The sequence below is a fragment of the Rattus rattus genome, chromosome 1, assembly GCF_011064425.1.
Source record: "Rattus rattus isolate New Zealand chromosome 1, Rrattus_CSIRO_v1, whole genome shotgun sequence".
NCBI lineage: Eukaryota > Metazoa > Chordata > Mammalia > Rodentia > Muridae > Rattus > Rattus rattus.
Genome location: NC_046154.1, coordinates 13,529,033 through 13,543,511, shown reverse-complemented (window position 1 = coordinate 13,543,511; position 14,479 = coordinate 13,529,033). Strand labels below are relative to the sequence as shown.

The following is a 14,479-nucleotide window of genomic DNA, read 5'->3' as shown; positions in this document are numbered from 1 at the left end:
GACACTCTGGGCTCTGTCACAGCTGAGGAGGGGTGCACCCTGGCATCTGGCAAGTTGCTAAACATCTTACAATGCCCAGCCCAAGCTGTCTGCTGACAAATCTCAGGGGTTCATGGAAACTCCAGTGACAGTAACGACAAGTCCCCATCTTGCTGTCTGCCCAGCACGTGACCTTTGCCAGCTGACCTCATCTTCCTGTGCCTCACACAGTCATCTGGGAAATGAAGAGAGTGGTAGGTGTGCTGAAAAGGCTACCCCAGGATAAAATGATGCCCTTGCTTTGCAAAGGTACCAAGGGCACTTGCGGGTCAATTCAGGTGATGGTTGGCGGACACCTCACTGCACCAGCACAGATCTTAGGTTTCTGCTCACAGACCACTAGTGGAACAAGAATCTTCACTTCAGAGGAGTGAGTGGGGTCAGAACGCAGATGCCTGTCTGCTCTTACTAGCTGTCACACTCGTCTGGAAGTTTGAAAGATCTAGGACAGACAAAGCCTGTGCTGAAGATGTGTTCGTGAGGCCAGCAAGAAATGAATAAATGCTCCTTTACCACCCACTGCTCCAGGAGACACCCACTGCCCAGGCCGTCCCCACACTGCTCAGGCCCACCCTGCCAAGGCCATACCTACTCTGCTCAGACCATACCCACTCTGCCCAGGCCATGCCTACCCTGCTCGGGCCCACACTGCCCAGGCCGGCCACGACTATCCTTTTCTACAATATAGTTAGTCATCTGGACCCTGTGTGGTCACCCAGGTGAGCACTTCCTCTCACTCAGCCATGGAAATCCAAACATCAAGGGACCCAGGGGAAGCCAGAGGTCCAAAACTAGCCTCCAACACAATACGGAGGCCAGTCTCACTCAGTTCCCTGAGAGCCTGGCCTCTTTGGATTCTCTCTCTCTCTCTCTCTCTCTCTCTCTCTCTCTCTCTCTCTCATTATAACAAGACTGTTCTCACGAATGTTTGGAGAGAAACAGAAAAAAATTAACTGACGGCAATGGAAACTCTAATACTAGAAAAATGTCAAGAAAGCAAACAGCGGTTTCAATAAGCCCGCCCGACAGCTCATGGAAACAAGCTTGAAACCATCAAAACACAAAAACCCCCTTGCTTGGGGAGTGCTTAGGAGGTACAATCATGTACTTATGAAACTTCTCCAACTCAAAACACCCCTTGCTGGACAATGTCTTTTTTTTTCTTTTTTTAACGAGTTGGCCCAGGTCCCAGGCCCTACACTGGTCCTGCCAGACGGCCCTTCTCATGGCTAGATACTCACCTGTCTGCTCCATCTTGGGCTGGAAGGTCTGCTCTAGATAGTTCAGGTGAAACTCTGCAAAGACAGCAGGATTGGGACTTAGGGAGTGAGCAGGGAGGGAAGGGACAGACAAGGCAAACACCCAGGCCAGGCCAGTTTAACGCAGCCATCTTCCCCAGGACTCCAAGACACATGTTACTTACTCTGCTGGAACCGCCTCCTGCAGGCCTTCCAGTAACACAGGAGGAAGGAGGCAGAGCCAACCAGCAGCACCACCATGGCCACCCAGAAGAGCATGGACCCTGAAACACAGTGCTATCCTGTATTCTGTGCATAGCTAGGAGTCAGGACCCTTCCCTGGACCACACGGGACAGCCCTAGGAGCAGCCCACTTCCTACTTCTCCTGGGACATGGACCCCACTGAGGTGAGCAGCTCCTGGACCTTGCTGAAGCTGGGACCGTTGGATTCCGCCCTTACCTTACCTCTCTCACCTGGCTCCAGGAAACTAATTGGCAATTCAGAAAGCAAGAAAAACAAACTAGAGAGGATGAGAAATCGAGACATCAAGAGTCAGAATGAGTTGGGTACAGTGTTGCCTGCCTATAATCCCAGGATTAGGGAGGTGGAGGTAGACCAGTTAGCCTGATCTACAATAGCTAGTTATAGGCCAGTTAGTGCTAACAAAACTCTAGAAGTTTGAGTGCTGTAGCTAGGTGGGATAGGGAGGGTGAAGGCTGGTTAAGGGCACTGAGACCATCAGCTCCTGAGGGCAGGCACAAGGTCAGCTCTGCACAGAGCATTTTCAACCATTAAAACAAAGAGGGCTAGTGGGATGGCTCAGTGGGGAAAGCACTTGCTGCAAGCCTGCTGACCTGAGTTCAATGTCCAGAACCCACAGACAGGTAGAAGGAAAGAAGCCCACAGAAGCTGCCCTCTAACTTCCACACATGCACCATGGCATGTGTGCATTAACATCATATACATAGGAGTGAATGAATATTTTTTTAAAGCCAAAGGAGGAAGACTGAATCTTGTCCAAAGTCACCCCAAGAGTCACCACTCATGCCAGGTGACTTTAGATCCCACTGTCTCTATACACACACACACACACACACACACACACACACACACACACACACACTAATCAAATGCAGGACCTAATGCATTTAAACCTAAAGCATGCTAAACTTAATGTATACTAAATCTAGCCTAGCCCAAGCCCATGCATTTAAGCAACCCGCCCTTACACACCCTACTCTGATTATTTTAATTATTCAATTGCTATTTGGGTACATGTCTCGGGTGTTATTGCTCAAGTCCATTTTGTTTGTTATTATTGTTATTATCCAGGGTAGCGTCACACTTGTTGTGTAGCCAATGATGAGTGTGATCTCAGTATTACCTACGTCCACCTCCTCTGCGCTGGGATTATAGGTGTGTACTACCACACTGGTTCATGTGGCTCTGGGAATGGAGTCCAGGCTCCAGAGTGCTAAGCAAGTACTCTGCTAACTACGTCACAGCCCCAGCCCTCAGAATCTTCTATGGCACTGCTGGAACTGTTAACTTGAGAACTATTGCCACCAAGTGTCCAAAACTAGTACTGCGAGTCCTAAAAACAATTGCCTGGCGTTTATCTCCGTAGCATGAACAGCAATTGTCCATGATGTGAAGACCATACTTGTGCTATATGATGAGAACCCTGGGTGCCAATTTGCTATACATTTTACATCCAAGGAAACCGAGAATGAAGTCTTTCAGTAACTTATTCAACCTACCTTCCTTCCTTCCTTCCTTCCTTTCTTTCTTTCTTTCTTTCTTTCTTTCTTTCTTTCTTTTCTTCCTTCTCTCTCTCTCTCTCTCTCTCTCTCTCTCTCTCTCTCTCTCTTTCTTTCTTTCTAGATTTTCAAGACAGGGTTTCTCTGTGTAGTCCTGTTGTCCTGGAATCTACTCTGTAGACCAAACTGGCCTTGAACTACAGAGATCCACCTGCCTCTGCCCCCCAAATTCTGGGATTAAAGGTGTGTGCCATTACCACCCAGCAATTTTCAAACAGGGTTTCATCTAGCCCAGGCTGGCCTTCAACTTGCTATATGGCAGAATGTGACCTTTAACAACTGTGAGACAGGATCTCACTATGTAGCCCTGACTGGCCTGGAACCTGACATGTAGACCAAGCTGGCTCTGAACTTACAAAGAGCTGCCTGCCTCTGCCACCTAAGTGCTAGAATTGAAAGCATGTGCCACCACACCTAGAGTTCTTTGTTTTGTCTGAAAGAATTTTCCTCGTGTGTGTGTGTGTGTGTGTGTGTGTGTGTGTGTGTGTGTTTTCAGAGAACAACTCTGTAGAATACATTCTGTCCTTCCACCTCTATGTGGTTTCTCCAGATCAAAGCTCAGGTCATTGAATTTGCTTCCTTGGGTAGGGCAGAAAGCAAGGGAGCCACCTCACTGAGCCAACCCTGAACTTTTCCTATGTCTACCTCTTAGTCCTGGGTTTTATAGACATGCAGCACTAAGCCCTCGTAGGATCAAATTGAGGGCTGTTGGGTATTCTAGGTAAATATTCAGCCAAGGGAGCCATACTCCCAGCCTCACAACTGAATTTTCGGTAGCCACTATAAGTCATCAGAATGAAGTCATGAAAAAAAGAAAAGTCCTGTCCCAAGAATGAAATAGTATTAGGAAAAGACAGGCTCGATTCTAGAAGCCAGAAAGTTGGGATTGATCTTTATTTCTACATCCACCCGTGGCCAAAACCCTGGAAGGAAACCCCTCTGCCCCTTGCTTTGGACAGTGAGTGATCAATACCTGGATCCAGAAACGGTGTTCCTGTGGACAAGGGAGATGTAGGCTGCATCCTGCTGCTGGTCCGGGCATCTACCAAGAGGCTTAGGGTGGAGGCAGTACTATACCGAAGGAAACCCAGGACAAGGGTGACAGTCACAATTGCCATGTAAAAAGGGTGTGTCTATGAAGGAGGATTCTTTCTCTATCGAGGTAAAGATGAAGCTGGGGAACCCAAAAGATCTGCACAGGCTTGTCAGGCATTGTGAGGCAGCTGTGAAGCTCTAGACCCCCCTGGCTTTACACTCCTGCCACAGTTGAGACAGACATAGCCATGTTCCTCCTCAACCCCACCAGAGACTTCTAGGTCTGACACCCCTGCATGTGTAGCCCTGACTTCCCTGGGCATTGCCTGAGAAGACAAGAGGCCATTCTGCCCTGCCCACAGGAGGGTTAGGAGTCACCTGGCAGGCTCCATGCTGTTTTCTGAAGTACTGATGTCAGGGACTGTCCCTGGAGCTGGAAGCTTCAAGGTCATATTCATCTCTGCATTACCTGTAGGGATGATGACATATTAGAATCAGTGCAGAGAGTTTGAGTATCCACTCTGCAGTGGGAGACAGTAGGAGGCAGGTGGGAGGTAGTGGGAAGTAGTGAGTGGGGGGGGGGTCTTCCGTAACACACAATTCCAGGCTACAGGTGACAACGATTGTCAGGGTTGTGCTCTAACACTGGAGAGGCTGTGGTACCATGGGATGGTGCCCAGCAGCTTCTGCTTTTATTTAAAAGAAGCTTAAAGGCCAGCAAGATGGCTCAGCCAGGAATGACCTTAGGTGACTAAAGTGATGAGGACATTAGTCGAATTCCTGGGACCCATAGGGTGGAAGGAAAGAACCAACTAATTGACACCCACAAGTTGTTATCTGACCCTATGGTGCATGTATCATGCACACACACACACACACACACACACACACACACACACTCACACGCCTACACATGTGCACACGTGTGAAGGAAAGAAAAGGAACTCTGGTGAATATCCCAGCCGTCTGTCATGCTACTGGGAGGCAGTGGAGCTTCAGAACCTGGAGCCCAGAGGAAGGGAGACAGGTCATCAGGAGTATGTCCGCGAAAGAGACCCTACCTCTCCTTTTCCTCTCTGTGCATCCTGGCCACCGTGAGGTGAAAGACTTCTGTGGAAATGAGCTGCCTCAGAACCAAGCAGCTGTAGACAAGAATCTCCCCAACTGAGAACCAAAAAGAACCCTTCCCCTTGTAAAGCTGCTTAGAGACGATGTTCCTGTCACAGAAAGGGGAAGCACACTAAGACGGATTACATTTTAAAAAAAAAATCAACTGACTTTCTGCACGGGTCGTATGAAGTAATAGGCTTTTGTTTGTGTGTGTTTGGTTGGTTGGTTGAGTGGGTAGCTGAGATGGGAAAGTCCTGGGTGTCCTGAAACTCTGTGGACCAGGCTCACCTCACACTCACTGAGATCCACCTGCCCTTGCCTCCTGAGCGCAGGGATTAAAGGCGTGCATCATCAGACCTAGTAAAGTTACAGCTTTCATTGGTTTGGGTTTTAAAAACACCAGCCAGGCATGGTGGGGAAAAAAAAGCCCCAAGGGATCGCTTGCTCACATGCCAATCAGGTGGGGGCATTTTCTCAATTGAGGTTCCCTCTTTTCAAGTGACTATAGCTTGTATAAAGCAGACAAACAGACTAACCAAGATACCCGAGCTACATAATGAAGTCTGACTCAGCTAGTGCCATATAGCAAGACCCTCTCTCTAAAACAAAAAAAAAAAAAAAAAAAAAACCAAAAAACAAAAACCATCCCCACAAGACAAGCATAAAACGAGAAACAAAACCCAAATACAAAAAAAAAAAAAAGACAAAATAAAAAAATAAATAAAACCACTACCCACGAAGGCAGAATAGGAACTAACATGTCCCCTAGAGGCCTTGGTGGAAATTGTGAGGAGCACAAGCACAAAGGAAGGGCTTGAAGCCCTGGAATCACAAGCCATCACTGTTAAACAAACAAAACCAGGAAGTGTACAAGTGTTACATTCGTGTTCAGACTGGGAGACGGTTTCATCTGCAAGGTGCTTACTGCACAGGTCTGAGAACCCACGTTCAACGCCAGCAACCAGATACAAAGACAAGCATGGTAGAGCATACTTACAGCCCCAGTGCTGGGGAGAGGAAGACCAGTGGAGGACTCATTGGCCAGACAGACTAGGTTAATAGTTGAGTCCTGGGCTGATGAAAGGCCCTGTCTCAAAAAGCAAGGTGGACGGCTCCTACAGGCTCCCAAAGGTTGACCTCTGGCCTCCATGAGGATCAGTATACACACATCCATACACACGCGCGCGCACGCGCGCGCACACACACACACACACACACACACACACACACACACACACACGCGCGCACAATTCCCAAGCTCCAAGCTGGAAACACTCCACACCTCCAAGAGCTGCTTGGACGAACCAAGCACAGTGAATCTGTATAGCACAGGCCGTTCGCTTTCTCAGAGGGGTGAAACAGCAGCTGGGTCCTCAGCTATGAGAACCATGAGGTCCTTTAGGGGTCATGGGAGTCATGGCCTGAACCCGCCTGTTCTGTCACTAGCAACCTGAGTACAGGGCAGGAACACTTAACACCTGTCCCTGGCATCCAGGGCACTCAGAAATTCTGGGAATGAAATAGCCCTTTCAGAACCTTTGGCCCCTGAGCCTCAGCCTCAGGAACTGCATCCTGGAGATGTTCTTCTGTTCCCCCTGGGCAAGGCTGCAGCTCAAGGTCTTCTGCATACCTAGGTCCCCTTCTCAGACAGCACCCCCTGGGAGACTGGCGTGGCTTCAAGGAAACAGTACCTGGATCTGGACTGGGCCTGCTTGCCTTGGAAGAGGAAGACTCAGGAACCTTCACCAGCTTAGTAGCACCTTCGTTCACAAAGTCCGTGACCTGTTTTGGCAGCAAGCTCCTCGCACTGTCATTGGCTGGAGATTCTAGAGTAGGTATGGCCTGAGGAGTGGTATGGCTGGAGAAGAAGGCAAACATAGGTCTGAGGACTTTACAAACCAGGAAGGTCTGGGATTGGGGATTAGTGTCTATGGAGAAAGGGGGATTAGTGTCTATGGAGAAAGGCTCCTGACTCGGTCCCTATGCACCCTGCTATGAGCTGAGAGCAAGAGCCAAGTTCCTTAGACCTGGGTCTCTAATGGGCACCAGGCAGGGATAGACATACAAAGCAGGGACTCGGATGACTGGCGGGCTTGGTGGAGAGCCACCCTAGGGTCCTGCCAACCTGGGCTGATCCCACCCATGCACCCTGTGCGTCATGGAAACAGAGTAGCCCATCCAAAGATCACCTGGACAGGAACAGAAAGAGGCCAGGAGTCACCTAGTAAGTGTTTTGCAGTCGTCTGGATTGGAGCCATTGGGGCCAGATCCTGGGGAGGGCAGCTCACAGATAGTGTTCTTTTCTGCTGTGTCTGCAAAGGAGACAGCAATGACTTTAGGACAGACACTGAGGAACCCAGAGTCCCCGGGAGCAGAACAGTCACCACCACATGCAGAGTCATGGATGAGGTACTAGGAGAACACAGTGGCTACCCAGAGACAGAGATGTTGGCTTTTGCAGCATCTGCTCACTCTGGAGTGAGGGGCTATCCCTTCACTTGGCTTGGTCAGTGATGCTCACAGATGCGCACACGCACATACAGAAATACGCAGACACACAATGACACACACACACATGCCTCACATACAGAAACCCACGGACACACACTGACACACACACAGAGACACATACAATGCCCCCAGAGATACATATATACAGAGACACAGAGAGAAACATACACAGTAGCGCACACACATAGACACACACAGAGAAATGCACAGACACACCCAGACACGCACAGAGATATCCAAGACAGGCAAAAATAGATACAAACACACACAAAGAGACAAATACATACACACAGAGACATACACACAGACACATGCACAGACATACACAAATAAATACACACAGAGACACACACAAGACACACAGACACACAGAGAGACACACAGACAGACACACAGTCACACACAGACAGGCACACATAGACACAGATACACGCACACACAGAAACATATACATAGAGACACACAGAGACACATACAGACACAAACACAAACATACACAAATAAATACACACAGAGACACATAGAGACACACACAAACATGCCCAGAGACACATGTACATAGAGACACATAGAGAGACACACACAGACACAAGCACAAACATACACAAATAAATACACACACAGAGACACACAGGTGCACACAGGCACACATAGACACAGATATACTCACACATGCAAACACACAGAGACACATATATGCAAGCACATAGAAACACAAAGACATACAGACACAAGCACAAACATACACAAATACACACACACACACACACACACACATACACACACACAGGCACACACTGATGCCATCAGATACTCCTGGGTTTGCCCCCCACCTCTACCACCTCTTTACTATGCCGGACAGTCAAGTGGTCATAACAGTCTTCATTGGGCTGCTATTTAAATAAACAACCACATGCAAACAAGCCTGTCATACTAGGTAATAAACAGTAAGCGCTCAACTGAAAGCACGTACTTTCCCACACCTCAGTGTCAATCTCATCATGGAGGGAGTGACCCACATGGGTAGGAAGCCTCCAAAGGCTTCAGTGGAGGTGAATACGGCAAGGTCAGCCGTGTGATGAAGTTGACAAGGCCCAGCTGAGCATCCAATCCTGGATAGAAGAGGATGTTCTCTGTGTTCTTGGCTACTCAACTGCCACCTCTGGGCATCAAACTCCCCACTTATGTAAAGGGGCTGATGGAGTCTGCCCTGCAAACACTTGGTACTTGCTGAGAAATCTACAGTGAGTGGTTGGTTATCTGTGAGCTGTACTGGGACAGAAGTTACTCTCCCCTTTCACAACTGGACAGAGCTGCTTTCTGGGAGAGTCCACAGGGGCTCCAGAGATGAACGGGATCAGGTGGCTATGGCAGGGCCACTGACAGAATGTGCTGTGTCACTACGTTAGTGGCATACACCGTTAAGCCCAGCACTTGAGAGGTGGGCAGTTCTGTTTTAGGCCAGCCTGGTCTACATAGTGAGTTTCAGGCCAGGCAAAAGCATACATCATGAGACTGTGTCTCAATAAAAGGAGGGGTGTGTATCTTGAGAGATATCTTAGTAGTTAAGATCACTGGATACTTTTTCAGAGGATGGGGTTCAATCCCCAGCCCCCACTTAGTGGCTCACAACCTTCCATAATTCCAGTTCTAAGAAATCTGATACCCTCTTCTCCCCTCTCTGGGCACTGGGATGCATGTGGTACACAGACATACATGCAGGCAAAACACTCGTATACATAAAATAAATAAAAATAAAAATAAGTCTGGGTGTAATGGCACATGCCTGTAATCCCAGCAGTCAGGAATCTGAGGAAGTAAGACAGAAGTTCAAATCCAACCTGGGCAATAGAGGAACTCTGTCTCAAAAGATAAAAAAATAAAAAATTAATTTTAATAATGTCTTAATTTGTGCTAGGAGTACTGCTTATTGGTATAGTACTTGCATGACATGTAAGGCATTGGGTTCGGTCCCCAATAAACACACACACACACACACACACACACACACACACACACACACACACATGCACACACACTTGTGTGCCCATGCACATATGTACACATGCTCCCACGGCTCACACATGTAATATCTGAACCTGGGAGGATGAGGCAGGGGGATTGCTGTGGTTTTGAATCCAGTCTTGCCACATAGTGACTTACAAGATATTTTGGGCTATAAAATGAGAGCAGGTCTCAAAAAGTCATAATCTAACAACATAACGATCTTTTTTAGTTGGTAATCAATATAAACATAAATACACTTCATTTTCGCTTACGCGTTAGGTCTTCGAAACCCACTGAGAACATCGTAATTTAGACCTGCCGCATTTTAAGCATTAAGTCAAAGGCAGGGCTTCAAGAGACAGGCCTCTGTTGCCCCCATGTGGCAATCTTGGGAACTCCACCCAGACCGCCTGGCCCTGTCTGGCAGGCAAGACATCTCATCATCATATGAGCAGGGAGAAAGAGTTAAAGGAACCGGCTTCATCCACAGGTGAAAAGCTTCGCTACAGCCCAGTCCTCAGCCATCTTGCTGATTGCAGGCAGGGGGCAGTTCCCATAGTACAGACCATTCTGTGGTTCAGGCATTTCGAAAAAGCCCATGAAGCCAGGAACCAGAAATGCCAAAGACACCGGTTAGAGAAAAAAGTCCCCACTGGGCCTGTAATTTTCACTCCTCACCATCAGTTCATTCTACCAGGAGTTTGTGGGATTGTGGTGTTCTTTCTCCACCCCTACCTCTGTGTCTCCCTTCTAGAAAGCACACCAGCACCCCCTTTTATGAGAACAGAGTCTCCTTACGTAGTTCAGCTCAGCCTCTTAAATATTACTTTTAATAGTGAGGATCCATGATTCTTATCCCTTCGTCTGACCATGAACCCCTCCCTTGTATTGTCAAAAAATTAAAAGCTTGGAGACGATAAGGCTTGATATCACATGTGCAAACTGGACAAAAATGCAAAAACAAAATAATTTCTCTGCCTTGAATCTGTTGTCCAATGTCTCAGTACCTCACTCTCCTATAAAATGTCCAGTTCTGAAGCGGGGAAGCCAGTTCTAATTTGTCAGAAAACGCCCAGGGCAGAGACTTGAGGCTTCCTACTTACTTGTGAAGCACCAGAGACTCGTCCCTGACCCCAAGCTTCAAATGAACCCACAGACTCCTCTAACTAGGCTTGGGCCTCCGCCAGTAGAGGATCTCTCCAGCAGAAACCCCAGATGTTGGACACATCATAGCATAGGGAGAGAAGCTTTGATTTGTCTGTCCTAGAGTGGTGGGAGGATTGGGGGCCTGTGGCAGGTACGACAATAGCTGGGGAGGAGTTGTGGGTACGGACACTCACCTGGGAACTTGACAACCTTCTCTTCAGAACAGCGGGCACAGGAATTGACAGCTGGCGTGGAGCAGTACATGCCGGGCTGACACTCACAGATTCGAGGAGAGTTCCCAGAACATGGAGCCTTCTCCACGAGGCCTGAGGGACACAGAAAGGGTCATGGAAGGGAAAAGGGAAGCCAAGGGTGGGGATCCAGGGACCATCCAGGATGAAGGTAAGATACCACATGACGCTCCGTCAGACTGTACAACTGGCACTCTGTGCCTCTCCACATCACATCCTCTGTGATGTGTATGAAAAAGCAGCATGAAGGTGACCTTCACCTCCAGCCCATATACCTGCACACTACTACAGAGATTACAAACAAATACATGTGGGGCTGGGGAGATGGTTTAGTGGGTAAAGCAGTTGTTCTTCGAGCATAAGGTCCTGAATTCATATCCCCAGAACCCATGTGAGAAACTGAACTGAAAGGACCCTACATGACTGTTACAGAAATGGGAAGACTCCTAGGGCTGGCTAGCTAGCCAATGGAACTGAATCAGTGAGCTCCAGGTTCCGTGAGAGTCTCTGTCTCAAAAAAGAAGATGAAGAATGACTGAGGAAGACTCCTGACATCAGCCTCTGGCCTCCACATACACATACAACATGCATGTGTGCATATATAAACACACACACACACACACACACACACACACACACACACACACACACACACACAATGTCCAGGATATGGAAGGAGCTGAAGTACATGTCTCTGTGTGACAAGCAATTCGTGTACTTGCTGCAGAAGATGAAGTTTTAACTATCGAGGCAGGAGAGCCATCAATGTTTGCAATAGTGAGGAGGATGGAAGGATAAACAAGAGAAGCACAGGGAGTTTTAGGAAGTGCACTGTTCTGGGCACAGACACACTGTCCATGGCCAAATTCCATACCACGCGCACCCCAGCTGAATCAGGGTCAGGAATGAACTTGGCCATACATATCCACACCAGCTCATCCCGTGCTGGAGTCTGACTATAAAAAGGTCTCCTCTGAGGGAGGTGGCTGTGGGGTAAACCACTTTCTGTGCAAGCATAGGACTTGAGTTTCATCTCAGAACCCATGTTTAAAAGGATGGGGGTGGGGGTTTGGGGAGATGGCTCAGTGGCTAAGAGTACTGCTCGCCTAGTATGACTGAAGTCCTGAGTACTATCCCCAACATTGCATACGCTAGGCATGGCAGTGCACCCTTGTGATCCCAGTACTTACTCAGGATGTGGAGACAGAAGGACACACACATGCCCACACACACACATGCACACACACACATGCACACACACACATGCACACACACACATGCACACACATATGCACACACATGCACACATACACACATGCACACACACATACACACACATGCACACATATACACATGCACACACACATACACACACATGCACACACACACACACATGCACACACACACACCGCACACACACACGTGCACACACACAGACACACACACATGCACACACACACATGCACACACACACACACACATGCACACATATACACATGCACACACACATACACACACATGCACACACACAAACATGCACACACACATGCACACACGCACATATGCACACACACATGCACACATATACACATGCACACACAATACACACATGCACACACACATGCACACACATGCACACACACATGCACACACACATATGCACACACAATGCACACACATATGCGCACACACACATGCACACATATACACACAATTAGAAAATACAACCTTTAGAAAAATCTTTGCATGCAATAAACAAAACAAAATACACATTTTTAAAAAGGCACTGAAAGATTTTTAAAATTATGATTATTAGGTTTTGAGAAAAATCTGAGCACATCTTTCAACCTAACCATCCCCACAGATTCACACAAAACCAAGAGAAAAGACCCTATCACTAAACACAAGCAATCACCATCAGAAGAACCTGTTTCAAGCACCCTGGAAGCATCACCTTCTTTGTTAAGAAAGGACGCAGGTCTTGATGCCAGGGCACTGCTCAGAACGCTCCAGGAAGTCCCTTCACATTATGAATCCCCTGATTCCTCACTATAGAAATGGGTTAAGAAAAGGGTCCTTCACGGGGCCATTGTGAAGATGTCGGCTCTCCTTCCAGGAAGCACAGTAGGTCTTTCTGAGAAGTATGGATGCAAAAGGTGGCTGCTGATATCAATCTTCAAATCCAGAGAGGTAAACTGAGGCACCAGGAGACCAGATCTTGATGCTTCCTGCCTCCCTGATTCCCCTCTGAGACACATTCCAGGCAGGGAGATTAGGTTCTCACCTGCCAAACAGGTCACGCAGGCTGTGCACTTCCCGTCTTCGTTGATGTAGTAGTCAGGATCACACTGCTTCTGGCAGTGGGCAGGACCCTGTGGGCATGGCTGTGTTGGAGACAACCCTGGGAAAAGCAGCAGAGAGGTTCTAGGCAGGGTCACCTTGGTAACAGGCTGGCCTTCCACCCTCCATCTCTCATACCCAAACCCCACTCATCTCTGTTTTAAACCACAGTTGCATCAGATAGACTTGTGTTACAGATGGAGACATGGACCTCGATGGAGGTCACTTGGAACAAAAGGTTTGGAGAAGATCCAGCATTCCTGGGCTGCCACCTGACAGTCTGTGGCCTTGGGCAATTGCAATGACCTCATTCACACTAACAACACGATCCCTTTCTCCTAGAGTGGACAAGGGTCAGTGAAAGTCAGCAAGAACAGGATGAGCGCTGGCTGTCGCTCTCAGCAGAGGTCCTGATTCTCTGAGGGAACTGAGGGGACTATGGGGAGTTAAGACCATGAAGATACTGACTCAAGCTGACTGAGAGGCCCTGGAATCACCCAGCAATCTTCCTCCCTTTCTTCAAGGACGGGAGATGCAGGATGATGACACCGAGGTAAGGGACACATGATATCTGCCTGCTCTGCCAGAGCCTGCCATGTTTGTTTGGTCAGGTATGCTTCCCACTGTTTCGCCACAGATTGAGCACGTGACCCAGGTGGGCTAATCAGAACATTTCAGATTACCTCAGATTTTAGAACATCGCCTCAGAATAGGCATGTGACTCCAACAGACCAATCAGCGCGTGCTATCTTTCTCACCGTTGTGATTGGTTCAACATGGCCATCAGACCATCAACCATTCAGCCCCATTTCTTGGAAGTTTTCAAGACAGATACTGAATTTCTGGTTAAAAGTGGTGGGCTTGATGATATATTTCTTTAATCACGACTGGGAGTTAGATCTCAATATCTAATTGCCTGAAATACTTCCAGACTCTCTAGGACAGCTGTCTACGTTTCTAACAACCATTAAGTCTCCTGT

The 14,479-nt window shown here is 48.1% G+C and overlaps 1 protein-coding gene across 1 annotated transcript in view; it reads right to left on the bottom strand.

Annotated features, from left to right (window-relative positions):
- The window catches only part of Tnfrsf8 (TNF receptor superfamily member 8), a 44,389-nt gene that overhangs the window by 15,236 nt on the left and 14,674 nt on the right, over positions 1-14,479 (bottom strand). Inside the window, exons 3-10 of the mRNA XM_032887593.1 lie at positions 13,444-13,560; positions 11,103-11,234; positions 7,466-7,556; positions 6,936-7,102; positions 4,513-4,603; positions 4,073-4,170; positions 1,463-1,561; positions 1,281-1,334 (exon numbers count right to left, since the gene is read on the bottom strand). Of these exons, the coding sequence (XP_032743484.1) occupies positions 1,281-1,334; positions 1,463-1,561; positions 4,073-4,170; positions 4,513-4,603; positions 6,936-7,102; positions 7,466-7,556; positions 11,103-11,234; positions 13,444-13,560 (849 nt within the window). The remainder of the gene's footprint in view (positions 1-1,280; positions 1,335-1,462; positions 1,562-4,072; positions 4,171-4,512; positions 4,604-6,935; positions 7,103-7,465; positions 7,557-11,102; positions 11,235-13,443; positions 13,561-14,479) is intronic.